At 36.4% G+C, this 22,786-nt stretch overlaps 2 protein-coding genes and 1 long non-coding RNA gene across 4 annotated transcripts in view; 2 read left to right on the top strand and 1 right to left on the bottom strand.

Annotated features, from left to right (window-relative positions):
- Positions 1–3,016, top strand: part of LOC135072727 (protein peste-like) — a 36,176-nt gene extending 33,160 nt beyond the window's left edge. The window contains exons 8-10 of the mRNA XM_063966754.1: positions 173–375; positions 992–1,065; positions 2,542–3,016. Coding sequence (XP_063822824.1) covers positions 173–375; positions 992–1,065; positions 2,542–2,797 — 533 coding nt within the window. The 3' untranslated portion in view covers positions 2,798–3,016. The remainder of the gene's footprint in view (positions 1–172; positions 376–991; positions 1,066–2,541) is intronic.
- A 4,371-nt stretch (positions 3,017–7,387) lies between these two features.
- LOC135072999 (protein FAM151B) lies at positions 7,388–21,122 on the top strand. Of its 2 annotated transcripts, XM_063966996.1 has the most exons (6): positions 7,388–7,408; positions 7,884–7,962; positions 14,580–14,681; positions 16,914–17,158; positions 20,343–20,585; positions 20,870–21,122. In XM_063966996.1, the coding sequence occupies exons 1-6, from the start codon at positions 7,403–7,405 to the stop codon at positions 21,098–21,100; spliced, it is 906 nt and encodes a 301-aa protein (XP_063823066.1). In that variant the 5' UTR covers positions 7,388–7,402; the 3' UTR covers positions 21,101–21,122. The 2 variants fall into 2 exon arrangements, with proteins under 2 accessions (XP_063823066.1, XP_063823067.1); XM_063966997.1 differs by lacking the exons at positions 7,388–7,408; positions 7,884–7,962 and adding an exon at positions 14,216–14,311.
- LOC135072998 (uncharacterized) lies at positions 12,177–13,867 on the bottom strand. The gene is made up of 2 exons (XR_010257560.1): positions 12,729–13,867; positions 12,177–12,654 (listed from the first exon to the last, which is right to left on the bottom strand). It is a non-coding gene; the product is annotated as an uncharacterized LOC135072998 (long non-coding RNA).
- Positions 21,123–22,786: the final 1,664 nt, after the last annotated feature.

Here is a 22,786-nt window from a genome sequence, read left to right as displayed (position 1 = left end):
AATGCCTCTGGTATTTTAAAGAAGACTTCCTGCAGTGGAGATCCAATGACCAGATGAATTCAAAAGAGCCAGAGCTTCTTGGAACCTTTTCCACAGTGTCTGATCATCTACAACGTTTCGTTCTGCAAAATGATCCCGAACTTCTTGTATTTATAAGCGATTCTTTCCCCAGCGTCTGTGTCGTCCAACAACGCGTGCTTCTGCAACGGCGCGTGCGCATGGGGCGGCGTGATGAACGTGTCCGCGTGCCGCTTCGGCTCGCCGTCCTTCTTGTCGCTACCACACTTTCTGCACGGGGACCCTGAGCTCAGAGACATGGTCACAGGCATGGAGCCAGATCCTGAGAAGCACTCGTTCTATTTCGCTGTGGAGCCGGTAAGTGAGATAGATACTCAACATTACCGAATGCACCCTTTTTTATCCGGCTGCGCCAGAAGGAGGTTTTTTATTTTTTTTATCGGGAAATGCATGAAATTGCATAGCCACTTGCCCAGGGGAACCAGTGGGTTATATGAAGTTCTCCTTGCCAGATGGGCAGGGCCTACTCACTAAAACCTGACGGTGTCCTCCAAAGTCTTTGGGACGGAACTGCGAGTTATTGTCCGAGCTAAAGGCCTAGACATTCTTTCGCGGCTTCGCACCAACCGAATGCACCCTAAGGGATGATACCCATTCAACGGCGCGCGATGCGCGCTGCCTAAGACTACTTTAATTCGTAGAACAAGATGTTGTTGCATAATGATGTCAGCTATCTAGTTGATCATAATGATGTTTTACAAATAATCTTGTAGTCTGTTGTGTTTTCAACCTATTCATTCATACATATTATATTTAGTTCCCAACGATTTATTTATTTACATGAACAAGCCAAAGGACGGTATCAATGACCTAATCTGCTTTAGCATAACCGCATATTCGTGGTCAAACAGTTTTGTAAGACAAGGTAATTGAAATAATTACTTTAATTTAATAATTTTACTGTTCCTTCCAGAGATTGGGAGTCCCTCTGGATGTCGCAGCGCGGTTTCAACTTAACATTTATTTGGAGCCAAATCCTAATGTTGCGTGAGTATCTCTTCTACATTAATCAAGTATAATAAGCACTAATAATAATTTAAACGTGATGTTGACCCTCTAATAATATAATTTATAGCCCGTCTTCTTAGTTAGTTAGTTCCTCAAGGCCGTCTTTTCGTAGGTATGTGTAATGAGAACGTTAGTTATTTTCCGAATATTCGGTTACCTACCTATTTTTTGTGTGTGTTGATACTATTGGTGTGACTAAATCATCCATGTGTCAGTAGAACCTACCCAACTGCGTAATTACAGTGTTCTTACATTCTCTGATCAGGAAGTAGGTTAATTGAATTCAACCAGTTTGACCGGTGGTAGGTACCTTCTTTATCACATTAACTAACATTTATCTAATAGCAAGTTTCTACTCGCGGCTTTTTTGTGTAAACATTGGCCAGCGTAAGACTTTATGTTCTGAACACTTTTTATTTCTTACCAAAGGATAATAAAATTCTCCATGTTATAAACTTTTGTCCCTTAAAAGGTTTTTTGGTGACAAGTGGCAACACGTTAACTATAATACTTAGAGTAGGCGCACACCGTTGATTTTTAGTTGGCCGATAGTTGTGCCCGATTTTAAATTGTATGAAGAATCGGCCAAATCGAATCGGCGTAGTGTGCGCACTCCCATACATGCCCATACTGATCAACTGCCCGACTAAACTATCGGCAGACGAAAAATCAACGGTGTGCGCCTACTCTTAGAGTAGGCACCTTTGATTGATCATTCAAAGGTGCCTACTCTAAGAGTAGGCGCACACCGTCCACCGGCCACCGGCCAACTAAAAATTAACGGTGTGCGCCTACTCTTAACTGAAGAATAAGTTTGGCACATTGACCGTTTCAGTCTTTTACTGTTACCAAATGTATCCAAATTGGTTCATTTGTTGAAACGTGAAACTAACAAACTGACAGACAAATTTTCTTTCTCATGGATAGTATCAGTAGACATAGACGATCAGGTGCCATCAAATTATTCAACGACTTGCTAAGAGGACCAGATATGGAACCTGTTTAGCCGCACTACTTAGTTGGGTCCGTTACATACTTTCTGTGAGAGTTGACTTTTATTTGTTTTTGTGTGGACAAGCTAGTGCATGTGGATGTGGACGATAAAATGGTAGATGAAAGCTCATCTCATAAATTAATCCGTTAAATTATAATTAATCTCTAGACTGTCAAAGCTGCTGGAAGGCGAATTACCTATTTTCTGCTTATACACATAGATGTAAATTCAGTCTTAGGCTGAGTTGCACCACCTAACTTTGACGGTAACTATGACGATAACCGGTGTTGTATGGAATTTGAAAGATTTTTGACGTTTGTCAAAGTTAAAGTAAGATGGTGCAACCTACCCTTAGTTTATACCATAGCATAGACAATATAGTGCACTACGTTGACACCTAAGTTTAAAACAAAACGTATTTTGTTTCATTAATACAACAAAATCTTTATTTCTTCCCGCAGTCTCTACGAGAACGTCCCACGCATGCTGTTCCCAGTCTTCTGGGTGCAGCAACGAGTGCTAATCGACGAAACCGTGGCAGTTGAGCTAGCCATGGTCCGCAGCATCCTCGACTGGGGGGCTACCGTGTGCGCGGGCGCAGCTCTCGCGTTTGCCACCGTCGCCGCCCTAGCCACGTGCTTCCCGAAGAAGAAGCACAAGGTGGACTTAGCAGCCGAGAAGCTGAAGGAAGACGAGCTCAAACTGAACCCCATGTGAGAGTAGTGATGTGCGTGCACTTTTAGGGGCCAATATCGCGAGACAGACAGTGGGAATATTGCCATGATTTGAATATTGCGTTGTCTTAAGATTAAGATTAAGACGTTTCAAAACACATTTTTACTTGGTCAGTTTAAATTATGACTTTTGGAATTGTGGCTTCGTTACAGTCATTATATTGAAATTATTGTTCATTCTACTGAAATACTCACATGCAGGGATAAAGGACATCATCCATTTTGGTCCAAAATCAAAAGTGCCGGCCAAAAAATAAAAGTGCTGTATTCTGATAGAATACGTCCGCTTTAGCATTTATTACTATGGCACCAAAGCTGTAGCACCACTGTGCATCGTAGTATTTGAGCTCTAAAAATATATGAAACGACTGACTTTGATCTCAAATACTACGATGCACAGTGGTGCTACAGCTTTGGTGTCATAGTAACAAATACTAAGGCGGACGTATTCTGTCAGAATACAGCACTTTTTTTTTTATTGGCCGACATTTTTGATTTTGAACAAAAAATGTATGAATCGTCGATGAATTTTAGATCTCAAATACTCGACGCACAGTGGTGCTACAGCTTTGGTGCCATAGTAACAAATGCTAAGGCGGACGTATTCTCTCAGAAGACAGCACTTTTTGTTATTGGCCGACACTTTTGATTTTGAACAAAAAATGTATAAATCGTCGATGAATTTTAGATCTCAAATACTCGACGCATAGAGGTGCTACAGCTTTGGTGCCATAGTAACAAATGCTAAGGCGGACGTATTCTGTCAGAACACAGCACTTTTTTTTTTATTGGCCGACACTTTTGATTTGGAACAAAAAATGTATGAATAATCGATGACTTTTAGATCTCAAATACTCGACGCACAGTGGAGCTACGGCTTTGGTGCCATAGTAACAAATGCTAAGGCAGACGTATTCTGTCAGAATACAGCACTTTTTTTTGTTGGCCGGCACTTTTGATTTTGGACCAAAAATATATGAAACGTGGATGATGTCCTTTATTCTATTATGACTGAAATAGATGAAATGATTAGGATGCCTACTGCGGTAAGCCACATCACAATAATATTTTTATATCAAAAATGTATAGGTATAGTTACAAAGAAACTTAATTTTATACTGATGATGATGTGGTAGAAGGATACACGAGTGAATGTTGATGGAAAAAAGTTCGAGATTCGAAACATTTTAGGTTAAGTTAGTTGTTCTGTACTTGGCCGTAAGGCCGTAAGGTTCACTCACCTTCAGTAACTTGACTAACATATTTTTGTATCGATTAAACTTGAACAAATTCATAATAATAATAACTATATTTTGTGTTTATCCCTAGGAATTGAACCAAAGACTAGGGTCAAGGTCCAAACTACGGAAGCTTTAATAAAGCTAATAATATAGAGTCGAATTTTTGACCCTTACCATCCACCATATTAATTTATCTTGTGACACTCCTAAATAAATTATGTATTACATTAGTTACGTAAGTAAATAAATGATTCAAAGTGAGAGATGACAGTGTTTATAGGACTTTGTTCATTATGGGTGGTTCTAATTTTAATGTGCCATAATACGAGTTAAGTATAAGTTAACGAATTAATTTAATTTTTAAGTTCTAATAAATCACACTCTCTACTTTAGTTTTTTATTACTACATAATATATTTTACATTTTGTAATATTTTGTGTTTCGCATGATTAATATTTTTAATCTGTATATTTTATGTTTATTTTTATCAAATTATTGCACAAAGTTATAAGTTTTGTTGACTCTGGCACCATATTATTGTTTGCTAAATACTTACGTCGTTTGTACGATTATTTATTTCGTTATGTATTTCATATTAAAAAAAAATAACTGTACATTATTTTTGCCAATCTTCTTTTTTAGAACAACATACACATTCCTCTATTGTGATAAGATTATATTATTATAATAAGCATAGTATAAAAACCGGCAAGTATGAGTTTTACTTGAGTCAATATTTTTTATTGCTTTTTAGAACCCTGTGAAGATTTTATGTGGTAAATACATTCAAATCTTTGTAAGATCAATAAAATATTACCAATTATATTTTTCTCTGTATTATTTATATGAAATTACATAATTATGCTCGTTTATATTTTTATATGTAGGTAAATAATAAGTATGTACGTAGTGACTATAGGATATTCTGTGATATTTCAACTCCATCATGAAAATAATGATAAGGTATTATTTAATTTAAATATTTACATTATAATGTATATTTTACCTATGAAATTGCCGTTCCGTATGGACAGTTACACTTAATTTTCAGTAAGAACATTTATGTAGGAATGAAAAATTAATAAAAATAGGTTCATCATTCTTCATGATGATGTAACAAAACATTCATTTAATTACCCATTGAAAAAAGTTAGCTAAATATCACGGAAATTAAGAATCTGTACCTGGAAAACTGTTTTTGCAGATTATATTATTATGTTGAAGAAGAAATAAAAGAAATTAAAAAAATGGTAATACTTACCAATTGAGTTACAGGAATTTATGTAGTTACTCATGAATGATAATAAGTATGAAAATTACGGCAATTTCATAAGAAAGAAAAAATAAAGTAGTTGTGATGACACTACGCAATCTAAGTTATAACATCTCAAAATAAACTTACATTTACAAAATAACCAGATTTTAAGGCTTCAGAATACCAATTTGCGGACGAACTGACAACAACTTTATAAGAATTCGTTATAAGATTTTAATGGTAAAAAAAAATCACCAACAGTTAGATAAAGAAGACAGAAGTTGTTTATTTTTATACATATTGTTAAAATTAAATGGTTACTTTTACATTTTTGTAAGTTTACTATAAAATGAGTTATGTAAGTTGCTTTGAAATTATGAAATGAGCGTTTTTTTTAATTAAAATAGTTATTAAGACAACAATAATTTTGAGTTCCTCACAATAGAGAACACGATATTATGACATCACAACTTGTTATTAATTACTTAGGTAAACCTATTTTAAGTATTAGAACAATAAATGTAACAAACAATGAATTAAACATTTTATAAAAAGTGCAGTATTTTATTTAAACATTTATTTTACCGACTGACAAATTATGACGTCCTTCTTCGTTACATTACAATCACAAGCAGAGAATTTGAAGTAATTCAAACCGTAGGTAAATATTGCAAAATATTTATGCCAATATTGTCTATGATCCACGCACAGTGCACTTCGCGTGAAAATTTTTTAGCGGTCAGTTTTCCCGTAAACCAAAACTTTTCATTTCGAAGAGGAGTCCAGTCTAGTTTCGAAGAAGGCTTGCAAGCAATTCTAAGGATTTTCTTAGATGATTAATCGAAATAGAATGATACACTTTTAATTTAGACTAAATACCTCAAAATAAAAATCCGTTTAAAGATAAAGTTTTTAAGAAAAACCTGATCATTCAAAATAAAATGATAATCATAATATTTTCACTGAACCTTCCCACCGTAAGAACAAAAAAATTACCTATCTGTGAAGATTCAGAATTAGATCTTGCCAATAACTGCCAAGAGGCGAACATTGCTATTCAAATAGGAACAAAAAAGTTGTACCTAGATCCAGAGTCGTAGTTTCATCCTAGACCTCGTTAAGGGGACAATATGTCATCGTTGGTCTTTTATCCGAAGTACGTACCGCCGGCTGCATATAGCGGCGGACGCGCTTTGTATTGCAATTTGCACTTTTCTACACGTGAGGGAGCACAGTAGAGTACTAGAAACCTCAATGTCAGCGGAACTGGACCAAGTGGACGCTTAGGACCCGTATTTCGAATGGATGCATTAATCTTAAATCTAACTGACGAGAACCTGTGATTGGTTGAATTGATTACTAAGACCAATTACAAGCTAGATTTTGTCGGAGTTCCAATCTAGTTTTAAGCATTTTTTTCTGCACGAACGATCCGCATTTTTTAGAATATGATTATGAAATTCATCACTATATCAAAACTTGCTTGTCTGTATTTAAATTTAAAAATATTTATCTTTTCTTTTTCGCAATAAGATGATGATGACGAAGTTATTGATGAAAATTGGACATTCTACATTCTGCGAATTGAACATTCCGTGAATGGACATTCTGCGCCTAAACCGTTATAATTTCAGGATCATGAAATAGCATGTAGATTTATGCAGCGTTATCGTATCGAAATAAATAAAGAATATCACCTGCCCATCCTACACTTTGTTTTGTTTTATCTAATTAAATGAAGCTACGAGTACAACGTCATATTTTCAATGATTCAAAGTTATTAACTCAATAAAGAGGATGCTGCCATTCATAATTAAATATTATGTGTATCATTCGTAGGCAACTATCAAACAAAACTAGAATAATCTAATCTACAAAATATTGGAAACGTAGATAATATAATAATTCTACTCAATTTTTCTGAGACTCATCTGAAAACAGAAATAATCTCACAAATGATAAAGTCAAAAGGTCTGGTTTATCAGTTTGATACTTTCTGTTGTGCATTCAAGTTGTTTTTTGTGCAATAGTTACCTTACTTGTACACGTAAGATTTGAATTCTACAAAAGATTCACAGAATCTCTCTTTATTATGAAGGTAGGGTTGGTAGGGTTCTTTGGACACAAGTAACACTAAGTACTTAATGCTGGTTATTTAACCCGTCAGATTTTTTATAAAGGATTTTATTGGGTTATGCAAAAATATCACTCGAATTTGTTAATAAGTTAAAAGACTATTTGGGGTCCATAATTAGAGCGATTTGTGTTCTACAAAGTCTGCAGGATTGTGAAGGATGAGGATTAATGCCATTTAAGCAACTTCTTTTTGCAATTGACCAAATCAGGATTCTACTTTACGATTCACGGAAACACTGACTAGACCATATAAAACATAGCCCTAAAACCATCTGATGAAAACTGCCCTAAAAGCTTTGCAACGACAAATATCACAAATAAATTAGATTTCCAAGCAGACCCGGGCTTTATTCCTAGTTGTCCTGCTGACGTCCACATCCCTCCCGAGTCCTTGCCACCAATCGCGCCAGTAAATTGGGCAATTTGCCAATTGGCAGGACAGACGCGCGCGGCCAGTGCCGGCGACCGTCCAGTACGACAGCATGATGTGGTGGACGCTTCTCGTGGCTATAGCAGGTTGGTGGTTCATATAGTTTTAGGCTAAGTTGCACCTTAACTTTAACCGTAACTATAACTGGTGTTTTTGTTCTCTTCTTCTTCTTCGGAGTTTAACGGACTTTTGATGTTTGTCATAGTTAAAGATGGTGCCAGGATCTGGCAATCTCGCAAACAAATATGGAGGTTTAACACGGATTTAGTGGAGAGATTAGTGGTGGGAAAGAACCTCTTTTTGACAGAAAAAAGAATCAATCTTGAGATTACAGAGTAGACTTTTATATTGTCTGCGAGGTTGCCAAAGATTTAACAGATTTACTAGTTCTTGCTACTCCAATCAGACAATAGATTTCAAAATGTGATGTAATCTGATGTGAAATAAAAAGCAGGAAAAAGCGGAACAAAGTAACTGATAACTTTATTCGCTATAACCGTAAGGTTTATGATTGTTCTACCATCCATAACTGTAGAAAAATTGGAAAGCCTACTTTTTAAATAGCTTGCACGGCTAGTGCCTTATCACGAGTACCACGACTATTAAAAGACCTAGTTATATGGCAGATATTCTTTTTCTTCTGAGACTAGAACCTCGTGTCAAACTTTTTGTGTCACCGCATTTGGTAACGTTTGCAAAGTAAGCACGTACCACCACACCACAGCAGGGCAAAGACTTTACCTCAACTGCGAAGGGTGGCTTAAGCCATGGCCAGTGGCCACGCAATGGGAACATCTAAATCTTCTTCTTCTCCTTTATGGCTATTGTGTTTCCACATTTGCTGAAGTGTTCTAAGATGATGACCTATTTTTAAGATGATGACAGGCTACGCTTGTGATATTGGCATTTGACGTGATATGCAACAATGTTAATGAACAGCATTGTTGTGTTCCGGTAGTTAGAGGTAAGATAGCCAGCTCCTCCGTGGTAGAGGATTCCGGGTGAAGCTCGCTTCCACCTTCGGCCTAATCGTCACTTACCATCAGGTGAGATACGGACCAAGAGCTTCCTCGTTGTAAATAAAAAAATAATATGCGCTTACTTTAAACCGTTATTGGTCTGATTAGGCTATTGACACCAGGTTTGTGACCTCAGTTCTCGCAGTCCATATGATGAAAAATGATAAACATCATATTAGGGTTGTGCTGAAGCTCATTGGGTGTTATAATAATGTACGAGTATTCATGATAGACTTGTAGATAATATATTATGTCTTACAAGTGTTGCAGATTACAAAGATAGTCGCATCGCATATCTGGACTTCTGGAGGTCTTTTCCGAATTTGCTCAAACCTTTATAGGTATAAGTAAGCAGATAACTTTTTCGATCTTTAGATCTGTATCAGGTACTTGATGTTATAAATGAACTTGAACTTGAACCAAAGAGCTAGGAACCCATCATATACTGCTAGTGGCTCTTCTTTCAAACAATAAACGATATTATGTTTGCTGATAAGTACCTACTGTTGGTCTCGGGGTGATAACTAGATTTTGATAACCAACGTTGACTGCGATGGATGAACTGAATATTTTCTGTATGGAAAAAAATCGACTGCCTCCAGTAAAATATGACTCTTTTCTCTCTTTTATCGAAAGTGTAATAATTAACGAAAAGTACCTACCTGCTTGCTTTATATTTACTTACAGCAGAAGGCAAAAATCTATACGACAAAGCTATAATACCTAGACTTCAGTCACAGTACCTATCCCCCTAGAGGACATACTTACATAAACACTAGACCGTCCCACTCGCCGGGAACTAATCGCTGTGTCCCCTAGCCCCGCTCATTGGATGAGTTGTTACCTGAATAAATCACAATTCCCATACAAGAGGGATATGAATCTTCATACAATAAGCTATTCTTTGTGCGGTCTAATAACTGTTAACTGGACGCTAGTTTAAAAACGCCTACATTATTTATCTCATGCAAAAAGACATCCGAGTAATTGCGCTGTTGAAAATTGTGTAGGCGTTGGGAAAAAACGTCGTAAGACACGCCAAAAGAAAAGAATGCTTTTAAATCTTATTAAATAACGACATTTTACAATAGAAAATACAGTAAAATTGCTCACGTCCTATTGAGAGAAATTCTGAATTAACCCTAATTAAGATTTAGGCGTCCCGTTGACCTAAATAAAAAGATAACGATCTAGATTTTAGCTAGTTTTATTATTTCATTCAGAACTGCGCCTGTGAAATTAGATTATCTGTGTTTATCTAGACATCAAAGGACAATGTTCGTTCTCCATACATTGTTCGCCTAAAGAACCAACAATTTTGACATATTACTACCCGAAAGCGAAATAATACGATTCTGTGTGTAAGAACAATGATTCCTGATGGACACTTGCCATAAAATTAATGATTAAGAATATTAAATCACAGCGATTTTATAATATGTCGTTTATGACAACATGGCGTCTAATGTATTGTGTGAATGTATGAACACCGATTCGCGAAAAATGTTTTGTATTGTCGTCACGCCGAGTCGCAGCCAAATAGTATAAAATAATAGAACAAGTTTTAGAAATACAACTCGGCATTCCACTTTTACAATATGCCCACATATTGCACGTAAATAAACAACATGAATCGTAGGTTGTTTCCACCCTTGTCATCTGACACATGAAATAAACTCCTATTGTATTATAGATATCGAAGCCGAATCGTATATAATAATAGAATGGGTTTTGGAGATCACTCGGGGTTCCACTTTTATAAAATACCTACATATTACATAAAAATACCACGAATCATGAGTTTTCTTTTCACCATTTACATCTGACACGAGATAACAAACTCCTATCTCCATGACTACCATCGTAGTCTATGCCAAAGACTACAATATTTTAAGCAAGAAGTTTCAAACCTTAGCGGCTACGGTAACCCCTGGGCCACATACATCATGATAACATTCGGTCGACACCGGAACGAAGTCTTGCGATTATGCAAAAAAGCATCGTATTCTAGTGCGGCTATATCACGTTCAACCGGGGTTTTAATTCGACTAAAGTCCTGACTAAAGACTGGAAGAAAATACGCCGCATTGTATGAGCACTTCGTGTTCGTTAAAGCGGCTTCAGATCTAGAGCCCACATAGTTTTCTTTCCAATAATATCCGCAAGTAGCGCTGCATGATCTTTACAACAAAAACGGCAATAGTTATTAAGGTGCCAAAATTATATGATTACTTTGGCACGGTATTATACACGTGCGAAGATTTGTCATTTTCATTCATTTCTTCATCATCATCATCATTTCAGCCACAGGACGTCCACTACTGAACATAGGCCTCCCCCAATGACTTCCACATCGCACGGTTGGTAGCGGCCTGCATCCAGCGCCTTCCCGCTACCTTTATCAGGTCGTCGGTCCACCTTGTGGTGGGTTGACATTGCAGAATATGACTTTTGATAGGTTCATCATAGAATTCGGCGGGGATATCCTCACGGAGGAAGTTCGTAAAAGGGCGGAACAAGATCTTATAATAATGCAAGGCCGAAGCTGTTACGCGCGTGCTCCTACGTGTAATCCGGCGAGTATGCAATAAATAGTAATGTCTGGTAAATAGTGGTAATACGTATCGTTCGTTCGTTCGTTTCAGCCGAAAAGACGTCCACTGCTGGACAAAGGCCTCCCCCAAGGATTTCCACGAAGACCGATCCTGCACCGCTCGCATACAGGCACCTCCCGCGACCTTCACCAGATCGTCGGTCCACCTAGTGGGGGCCTGCCCACGCTACGTCTTTCGGCTCGTGGTCGCCACTCAAGAACTTTCCTGCCCCAGCGGCCATCAGTTCTACGAGCTATGTGCCCCGCCCAGTCTATGTCTGTATGCGCTACAATTACAGGGTATCATTTTGCATAGTCGCAAGACTTCACTCCGCTGCTGTCAAATCAATGTCGCATAATGTTATCGCAATGTGTGTGGCCCTTGGCCAAATCACAGAAGCCTATGCGAAGAAAGAGCACTTGAATGACAATAAAAATCAGGGTTACCATTTTATAAGATTTCCTCACTATTGAGGGTAACAAAGTAACATTAATAATCTAGCCATTAATTACATTTATTACCTATACGAGAAAGTAAAGCAACATGCGGTTTTATTTTAATTTGTAAAATATTAAACCCCTCATATTTGTAACAGTTTGTTCCAAGTTTAGTTTTACTGTTTTGTTAACAGTATTGCTGTTTCAGCTGTCACTGTGAAGCTTTGGGAAAATAAATAAATAGAAAAAATATTAACATAAATATTTATTTAAGTTTTTATGTTCATTATCATAATATGCCAATTTAAGTTACACTGTGTGACAGTCTTTGACACTAAACAAACTCTTCAGCTTAATAATACCTACCTACAGGGCGTTTTTATAGTTACTCTTGCTGATGAAACAAGAAGGGTTGATTCTACTACTGAAATACAACTACTTTTCTTACAGGACCAATATCAAATTCTCAAAAAAATTCACATCCTCGTGATGGTGATAATTTCTATGGAGAGGTTTTTTTTATATTCGGTCTCTTGGGATAAGTTATTCCATTTGAGCAGTAGAATTAATCCTTTTTATTCGATCACATATAAAAACAACACAAGTGTTTAGGAAAACTTCTTCTTTGGTATGGTATCACTACGGAGTTATAATGTCGGCAACTCTGTATCACTGACTTGTAACTTTCAAACAGCATGAATAATAAGGGCACCACATTGGTTTTCTTTCTGAAAAAAGGCTTTCAGTTTTAGTACTAACCCTTTAGCACTATTTCATTGAAATAAAAATACAATAAACGCACAGAAGACTGAAATTGAGTCAACTGACGTGACATTTATAATTTGTTGACATTATGACAGTTTGACAAGACTAGGGATTGAAAAAGTTTTAATTGAAAAAGTAAAATGACAATTTATTAAAACGATTCACATGGATATAATCGATTAAAAATATTTATAAAATGTTCTGATACTTGCCTGTAGCGATTATCCAATCCTGGTTTCTACTGAAAAACTACCTCGTGGCAAGATTTTAATAAAATAATAAAATCTTTATCTTCTCTTTCACAATCTATAAAAGTTCATTTGGTCTATTATTATACATGTGCTATGAATGAGGGTTTTCGCGATTGAAAAATCCGCGAGATGGCAATACGTAGACGCGAGGTCCAAATGCTGCATGATTGGTGGATATCTGTCAATGTCATGTCAAAAATAACCAATCATGCAGCATTTGGACCTCACGTCTACGTATTGCCACCTGGCGGATTTTTCAATCGCGAAAACCCTCATTGGCATAGATTATGAGAGACTGGCAACTATACTAGGTTGATATCAGGTGATCCGTCTGCTCATTTGCCTCCTGTCACATAAAAAAAATATATATATGTTTCTCACACTTCAACTGGCATTGGATTCAACATCGGATTCTGACACTTTTACAGTTATGATACCATGAATATCAGTTTATGGTCCTAATTATTTTTATTTTATTTACGACCTTCGACCAGTTGGACACTTTAGATATCTTCTTGTAATAGTGTCAAACTGTCAATATCTTTTTAGCTTTTAACGCAAATCTAGTCTTCAAAGCAGTTTAATCGATTTATTTTATTTTCAAAATCGATATTTTATTGTCTATGATGGCCGCAGGAACATCACTATACATGGACTCCCAGCAATAAAGTACGGTAATGCCTCGTACAGATTTTATCGGCAAAAATTATGGAACTTGATAGGTTTTAGACCATGCCACGCACCAAAACGTCCGGAAGTTGTAATAGTATTATAGAATAAACGTTAAAAGACTTATTTATTTAATTTTTCAATGCTTAAGTGTCCATTAGAATGAAAGGGTGCTTAATGTATTAAAAAAAATAGAAAATAATTATGATGGGTTAATGTTTTTGGGCGGTTTTTTAGGCGGTTTCTGACAATGTCCTTTAGAATCGTGCCAAGTTTACTTTGTTGTTATTTTGAGAAGTCTGATGTTTTTAGCAATATAATTTTAGAACAAAGAAAGTCAGGAAATGAATATTAAATCTTTGAAATGTCTGAAATAACTTTAGGATAGTGAAGACTACAAATTTAATAAGAAGATAGTAACGCTAAAATAACTATTTTGGAGGTAGATGTTAATTTTAGTCAATGTGATAAAAATAATAAATGATGATCTTTAAAACAAAGGAAATCATTCGTCATGATTTAAGTATTAACATAACCCACACAAAATACATTGTCATTAGCGGTAGAAATCGGAACTACAATATTTTAGGCCAGTCTCATGACTACTAGCGCCAGTGTCAAACAGCGAAAGGCCGGGCTATTTTTATCCGTCAATGTTATTGTTTGTAAAATCGTGATACATTTAATTTACTACACTTTTGTAAGTAACAACATTTTACATAATGCCCAATACATAATACCTACTTACTAAAAACGTTTAAATAATACATATTTGGTCCATTTGGAAACAAAATTACCAGAAATAATTTTGCCGATTTGTGACAGATGACAGCATACGTTGCTGTCATGAATGACGTTTCATTGAGACAGTTTGACATTTTACTTTTTTTAAACTCTAGCTAAGGAATACTAGACTATACTCGACGTTTTATCTATAATATATAAAATTAAGTGAATTCTTTTTATAGTCACTTTGGTGAGCTGCGACGAAGAAGCAATGAAAAACTTGACTACAGTAACCTGGGCACATGCTGTGAACAACAAAACGTACCTAGAAGCCGCCTTAGCAAGTAAGTTAAACAAGAAACTCATTATTTGAGACAGATGGTGTTAGAAGCAGATTCCACAATGAAGTTTAACTATTGAAGAATTAAATGCAACAAGTTTAATGAATCAAAGTATATCCCTTTTAATCTCTTTCGCACCACTGAAACTTTTGTAGTTTAATTATGTAATACCAATAAAAAAAAACAAGTCAAGGCTCAGGGAAAAATAAAAAATAGGAGAAATTATAACTAAACGTTATTTACTCCTTAATATTTTATCCTTACTAATCAATGCGAAACTTTGTAACTATTTAAGGATGTTAATTACTTTCACGCAAAAACTAATGAACAGATTTTGATGAAACTTTACAGTATTATTATTACATTTTTCACCCGCAACAGTTATTTTTTTAAACAACCTTCCTTCCTTGTCGTTATAAATATTATACACGATCAGGGTATAAGCCTAGCTTGTCGCTAACTGTATTTGTTTCCAATTAAGTATGTAAATAAACCTTATAGGCTATTAAGTTTTTAATGGTTTTTATATTAAATTGTACACCGGCAAGAAAGTCGAAGTTGTCGAATGCATAATTTATGCCGTTTTATGCGCATGCGACGGCTAGACTAATAAATTCCGCGGCATTCCGGCCAGCTGCGGCTTCTGTTACACGCTTTAAATGCCTATAAAAACATCGTTTGTCCCTGTCATCGTCCGTGTGATAGACAAAGATGGCGCGGTCTGTTTTGTTGCGAAAACAATACTTGACGCAAGCGTAAAATTGTTGGGGGTGAGGTCTTGAGGATAAGATAAAGCGACAATAGTACAAAAAACTTCAAAAAGACGATATTGAAATGGGTACCAATTTAGAAGATTAAACGTAATTATAAGGTGTAAGTTAAGGATGCAGGCCTATGTTTAGCAGTGGACTTCTTGTGGTTGAAGATGATGATGAAGTGTAATTGATACAAGAAATCTTAATGTTAGTCAAACTTTCCCAAAAACTGGAAAGATCAAAAGAGATCACTAATAATCTACTGACTGACCTGAATATTCTCGCCACTATATTTGGTTGAAGTTGTAGAAGCTCTTCAAGCTGCCAGATCACGACCTGGAAAGAAGGTGTCATCATCATTGTCATATCTACCATAGGACGTCCACTGCTGAACATAGGCTTTCCCCAATAATTTCCATCGGTTGGTACAGCGGCTTGCATCCAGTGCCTCCCGACTACCGTTATGAGGTCTTCGGTTCACCTTGTGGGTACGTCCACCCACAAGGTGAACCGAAGACCGAAAAACGTACCTACATGAAAGAAGGAGATTTACGCCTAAATAAGTTAATTTCAGTCATAGTTCGCTTGCATCTTATGACTTGTCCAACCCAGTCCAGAAATAGGCGATTCCAGCAGCCAGGCCGGCCAGGCCTTCCTAGAAACAGCAGTTAATAACAATTACCGCCATGACGGATTTAGGCTTCACACGTCTAATTGTTGTAAACTAATTGGTTAGTTCATACTATGGCATAAGCGTTCTTGCGGTTACATTCTTTCAGGATGCGTCAAGTTCACCAGAATATGGAAAACTAATTAAATAAGTACACTACCTTGGTGCATGACTAATTAGATACATACTCATGGTTTTATCATTTATGTATTTATGTATCAATACAGTTGCACTCTTTATTATTTATACTCGAAAGTTGGTTACCTACGCCTATTTGTGATAATAACATTCATGTTTACTAAAAACATTTTGGCCAATGTTTCAGCTCTTTAACTTATTTATAACGCCTATTTTTTATCCTAAATTACAATCTTTTAAATAAGGAAACTTAACCCTACTCCTTAAAGATCAGGTAGAACAAGACCGCGGACTAAAATGCGCCTATCTATTTCGTGATCAAAACAGGGTAACAAGTCCCATAGTTACTTTAGCTTTCAGATGTTACGTAAATCAGTTGAAGATAAAATCCATACTACGATGATTAAAAGTCCCCACAACTAGTTCCATTATCTTCATCGGGTCATTAAATCTCCAATACAGGAACACAACCCTTCACCTCACATCACTAAATAAATAAATAGTACCAAATAAATATTTTTTCTTTCTTTCTTTCAAATATGGAGGATTAAGCTTGCTTTGCTGGTCAGACACTTAATGCTTATCAGATATAAAATTTTCATCTTTCACTACAAGCGATGTTTGTTTGTAAAAGCGCTTTGCAGAAAATAAATGACTCTTATGTTCCCCCAGGCGATGTGGCCATGCTGGAAGCGGACATAGTAATGGGGCACATCAACGGAAAAGAAGGACCCCCTATTCCAGTGATGGCGCACCCCCCCGCCACCTCCTCTGACCTCAGCCTGTCCGACTTCCTGTCCACTGTGGCGCAGTACAACAACGTCAACGCGAAGCAGAAGGGCGTGAAGCTGGACTTCAAGAGTATTGACGCTTTTGAGAAGGCGCAGGCGCTAATCGCACCGTATTCTAAGCCTGGGGTAAGATTATTGTTCTTTTCAGCTTGAAAGTCTGCAGCTGGACGAAAGCCTTCTTCAAGAGCTATAAAGCACAATATCCCACTGCTTTCATTCAGCCACTAACAGCAATATTGATAAGTTCGACGTAGATTCATTGAGCATTACTGCAAATGGGGTAAGACCATGATAATGAGGTAATAATAATGTTCCACATCCACTATAGGAAGATAAACATGAGAAAACTTTTATACATCCTGTGAATATATTCCATACAGAAGTTGTTTTAGAAATATTGAGGATACGAAAGAGGATGTGGAAAAGGAAGACATTATCAAAATATTTTGTAGTTCAATTTTTAACAAGCCTGATTGAAAGGGGTAGATAGTGGATCTCGAGGATTACTAATGTTTGGCCAAAAAACGTTTCCCAAATTATCACATCGCAAACAACGTTTCCCAAATTTTCATTTGGCAAATTCTCATTTGGCAAAACAACTTATTGCAAACTTTTGATTCGCAAATGTCGTTTTTGGCATATTATTGTTTAGCAAATTATTGTTTGGCAAAGTATGTTTTGCCAAATGTTTCATTTGGCAAAAATATTTCACGATAAACTATTTACAAAATAACTTGATTAGTGCATAGAATAGAATACAAATTAGCGTGTGGTTATTATTTTGTTTAGTGGGTAGTTAATATAAAATTTGTTCTAAATTAATTTTCCTATTTCATTCTTTTTATCAAATTTTCCAAATGATTCATTAACAATAGAGGTGATTCTAGCGCTCGGCGGCCGCTGCCGCGGCACGCTTCGCTCGCCTTCGCGCATTAAGGGTCACTGTTCTAACCTAACCTACTATTTTCTGCAATACCTACTTTTTGCAACCATACTATTTTCTGCAATCTCTTTGTTTTACATAAAATTCTTGGGAAAACCATGATCATGTACCTACCTTATGCTTTGATTTGTGGGTAACGGTGGGTAAGTAAGTATGTGAAGTGTCAATTTGACCAAACAAATTATTTGGGATATAATATTTGGCAAAATAAAACATTTGCTTTATAAACATTTGCCAAGTAAAATTTTGCCAAATGATAATTTGACCAAAAGAATTAGTTGCGAAAAGTACAGTTGCTAAAAGTTCATTTGGGAAATGAAACTTTGGCGATAAGTTGTTTGCAAAGTGAAATTTGGCGAAAAGTAATTTGGCCAAACGGAAGGATACCGGATCTCGAGATGAAAAGAATTATTCTGAAATGACGAATCAATGACTCATTGCAATTAGTCATCATTTTATGTGTATTTTTGGATCCCATTTTTAAAATTAGCATTTAACTGATTTTAAAAATGCCTTGTCCCATTTTTTTCGAAAATGACCTTTATTTTAACTGGTGCTGAAGTTTTGAATGAGTTTTCTGAAATGCTTTCTTTCACTTGAACGTGTAAGTCATGTGTAAATATTGTTTGAACACATTAAATTGGTGTTGAAATATGTATATTTTGGCGCGACTCAATGGTTACCTACGTATCATCTGAAGCAGAAAATCAAACCAGTTTCTTTTCAGTCAGCCTGTAACGGTTTGACTATTTCTAAAATACATACCTACTACTAAGATAGCATTGTTTTTAAAAGCTTTCTTTTCAATTCTTCTAAGTAGGTACTACAAAATAAAGCTTCTTTTTATCGTTTTCTGGTGAGATAAAGATACTGTTTTGGATGTGTGTAACAGTGTATGAATTATGAATTATTTACGATTTGTCACGTCATGTGTGGCCGGCGAGCGGTTTTAAAGTCTATACATGTATTGAAAAACCTGCCACCGGTAACCGCTCTCATATTTCATGGAAAAAGACTTGCTTTTTATGCAAACAAAAATAAAAAGCCACAAAAACAATACTTGCAGTATGTGCTGTTTGCGCAGCTGCAAGACGGATTTTATTGCCTAAAAGGTTATACAAGGTTATGAAATAAATCTACTAAAAAGATAAAACAGTGAAAAAAAAAGAATATTTTCAATTGTGAAACATTAATAAATAATTTATTGTGCTTCATTGATCGTCATTTTAAAAACAGTTTTCAATTGGATTTCAGGCATCTGTTCAATAAGTTCATTTGGCCTTGAAAATATCAAATAAGTCAATTCATAAATCCATAGTCCGTTCTGAATCAGTTTCTAAATCTAGGTATTATGAGACTTGAAGTTTGGCAGTTTACAAAAAGCTAAAAAAAAGTTCTTAATCATCTTGTATTTAAATAAATCAAGACGATTATGCACAGATGCTTTAAACTCTAATTAATATTTTCATATTAATAAAACAAATGAATTAATCATGGCCGCCACATGCTTGTTAATGAACATCCTCATTATAATGAATCTGGCGTTTGTTTTTTCCCAACGCGCGCAGACAACGGGCGGGACTAATCAAGGCAATCAAACTAACTGCTTAGTCATGGACACCCCTTGCTTAAATGAACTTATAATGTCAAAAGTTAGGTCGGTTGTCCACATAAACACTAGCTTCAAGTCTTCAAATCGGTGGTTTGTCATTAACACATTTTTAGTGTTCAAATTGTACGAGTACCTTTGTAGGACTTGTGTCCTACAACTATTGCTAACCATCTAGCTTCATACTGAGCAAAAAAGACCTAACTGAAAAAAATATTTCAAAAATATACAAGGAGTAAACTACTCGTATTACTGTGAATACTGTCGTTCTCAAAAGAGTAAGGAGAGTCTTCAGAAGTATGGTGCCGTAGCTTAACTTAATTATAAATTTCATCGATTTTTTATAGACATGCTGTGGATGCAGCGTTTAGCCTGGCATGCGCAAGCGCACATGTGCAAGCATCTTCCGCGTATCATTACCATTATTGTAATCGCGTTTGCCAAGAAAGCCGCCTTTTTTCGAATCTCCTTGTAATGCAAAGAAGCCACTTCGATTGGAATGTTTGGTTTTTGATCACAGCTTGAGATATGACCGATTTTGACGTCGAAAAAATATCGGATGTGATATATTAAATGATGACGCAATTTTCGAAATGATAGGGCCATGTTGCGTCACGTTACCAGGCATTTCCCTCCAAGTCCTTTCTTGTAACCATACTTTGCCCGTAGAGAATTCAAAATGTTATTTAGAAATACTAAGGAAAGTAGGTACAATTTAACGTTGAGAACGTTTCTCATCCCTAGTTTATTATTCTCAGGTGACCTTCCCGTTATGGCTGAATGCAGACATCCTCCCCGGCCCAGTAGAAGCTACCACACCCCCAGTGGACCCCTCAAAGTTCCTCAAGCTGGCCTCAGGACACCCCCGAGCGGTGCTCTCCGTCGGATGGACCACGAAAATCGGGGGGAACATTACAGAGGGAGAATACAGCAGGGAACAGATCGGAACCATGCTGAGGATCTTACATGAACACCATATCAACCAGACTGTCACCTTTCCTGTGAGTTTTCTAGACTATCTCAGCGATACTTAATATTTTAATGGAGGCTCATCTCATGGTAGCCACAGGTGAGACTGCTGGCTGCCATCTTCATACAAAGTCTAACAATGAGTCCCATTATGACTTATCATTGATAAGATTATTAAGATGAACTAGATCTGCTTTCTAAAAGGCTCTACTGAATGAATGATGAAGACTTTCAAATTACGTGTGAATATTTAAAAACACGCTTTGTGTTCCATTTCACATCCTCAGATTTCTGGTAGAACCCCTCAATTTCGCAGGTCCGCGCCGGCATAGCATCAAATAGCCAGCCCGTTGTCCTGGACCTGCTCCGGGAGACCTCGTACCTGAACTCTTCGATGACAGTCTGGTCCAGCGAGGGAGACGCCGTGGAGGTGGACCGTCTACGCGCCCTGATCCTGACAGTGGGGCTTGAGAGGACGTACCTAGATGTGCCTCACGAGCTGGCTGCAAGGCTCCATCTGCCCCCGGCTGATGTATCTAAGAATTAAATAGAGTTGATAGTTGCTAGTACAGTTGCGTTTTATTCACCTGTCTTTTTTTTCCCTGATCAATGGACAGACAACTGACAATGGCTGATGATCGTGCAATGTGGCGCTCCTGATCCTCCTCCTGATTGATAATGATGATGATTCTTTGAACAGATGCAATTTACTTCTTTCTGTTTCATAAGTCTATAGACGTTTATACTCGTAGTTGCAACTACGAGTAATTCAAAGTCTCCCAAAGCAACAGGGGCCTCAGAACCGTTTTCAAAGAAATCTTGATGGCCCCCAACGAATATGATAGATAAATTCCACACACTTTCTCAGTAATTAAAGACTTGCGAGTCCTTGTTATTGAAATTCTCATCGAGATGCGGCATTTTACTTTGTCTCACACCTGACGATCTTTCCACGGGAATCTAAACCTTAATGGAACTTAATAAAGACGATGGGAAATGCATAAAAGAATTGTTGCTTGGTTTGTCTGCTTCAGATCTTGATATAGGAATGCAGACTTTAGTTGTTTGTAATAAGGGTGCTGGGATACGTAAAGGAGTGTTGTCGGATAGGGTGTCGACCTCACACATGTGGCGGGCATATGGTCGAAGGTTCGCACCATGAGCGATTGTCATTCATGATTTGTAGTCAGTGACTGGACTGAATAGGGTTGTTGGAAGGTGATTAGAAATTTCATATTTTTGTAGGTTATGAAAATATTATCAAAAATAACACAGTCAGCTGCTTATTAATAAAAAAATGATGCAATCTATGCATTAGGTATGCCTTCATCTTTTTATGAGATAGAGCATGTTGTTACTCCATCATTCTACGGAACATCGTAATTTAAATAAAGATTAACAATATGTAGGTACTGTCACACCGACTACAATAATTGATACAAAACACTGAAGTAAATATAAAATATGTAAAACAGTATAATAATTTTAATAAAAGTTTGAGTCAACCCTGTGTAGAGTCGATTCAATCCTCAGAATGTGAAATGGCATTGTAAAGGAAGTGATATCTTCCTTGCATTTATCGGCATTCGACGTGGTGGTATTGGCACACTGGTTCTAATAGCGAATAGGAAGACAGAAGATAAAAAGTTAAATAAAATTGAACTCTCAGAGAAAGTTCGACTAAATTAGCAAGATATTTTTATCAATTACCTAATTACTTACCTAGCAATTACAATAAAGGTTGATTAATTTTTAAATTACCTATAGTATATTTTTTATACCAATGTGAAAAGTTACAGAATTTATGTAAAAATCCAAATAAAAATTTGATTTTATGTGACAGACAAATCGAAAAACACGGGTGAAGCCGCGTGAAGAAGTCGATTAATAAAAATTAGGATAATTACAAAAACAAATCATTTCTGCGGTTTCGTTTGAAAGTTATTCTTTTCACAATTTTACATCGAGTTCAAATTTCGCAATTTTACATTTCCACCTTTCTATTTCCGAAGTCCAAGCCAGCGTCCGATTTGTTCCCTTTGAACGCTTTTGATCAAAGGAACGTTGCGTTCAAAATCTGAAAACATTAGAATTTCGTAACTGCACAAACTTTTGAAGAAACATTGAAACAACATTGGCATCTGAAATTGATTTGGCAACTATTGGCAAGGTAGAGTCATAGTGATTAAAGTTAAAAATTGAAAAAATCGATGAAAAGCGAGATCTTTGTAGT

Source organism: Ostrinia nubilalis, chromosome 6 (assembly GCF_963855985.1).
Source record: "Ostrinia nubilalis chromosome 6, ilOstNubi1.1, whole genome shotgun sequence".
Lineage (NCBI taxonomy): Eukaryota > Metazoa > Arthropoda > Insecta > Lepidoptera > Crambidae > Ostrinia > Ostrinia nubilalis.
The sequence above is the reverse complement of the archived record's forward strand: the minus strand, read 5'-3'. Positions and strand labels throughout refer to the sequence as shown.

What these genes read in the sequence shown, in the direction of transcription:
- LOC135072999 (XM_063966996.1), top strand. An exon ending in CCTAGAAGCCGCCTTAGCAA is followed by an intron (nt 14,682 to 16,913) that starts GTAAGTTAAACA and finishes ATGTTCCCCCAG; the next exon opens with GCGATGTGGCCATGCTGGAA. An exon ending in CACCGTATTCTAAGCCTGGG is followed by an intron (nt 17,159 to 20,342) that starts GTAAGATTATTG and finishes TATTATTCTCAG; the next exon opens with GTGACCTTCCCGTTATGGCT.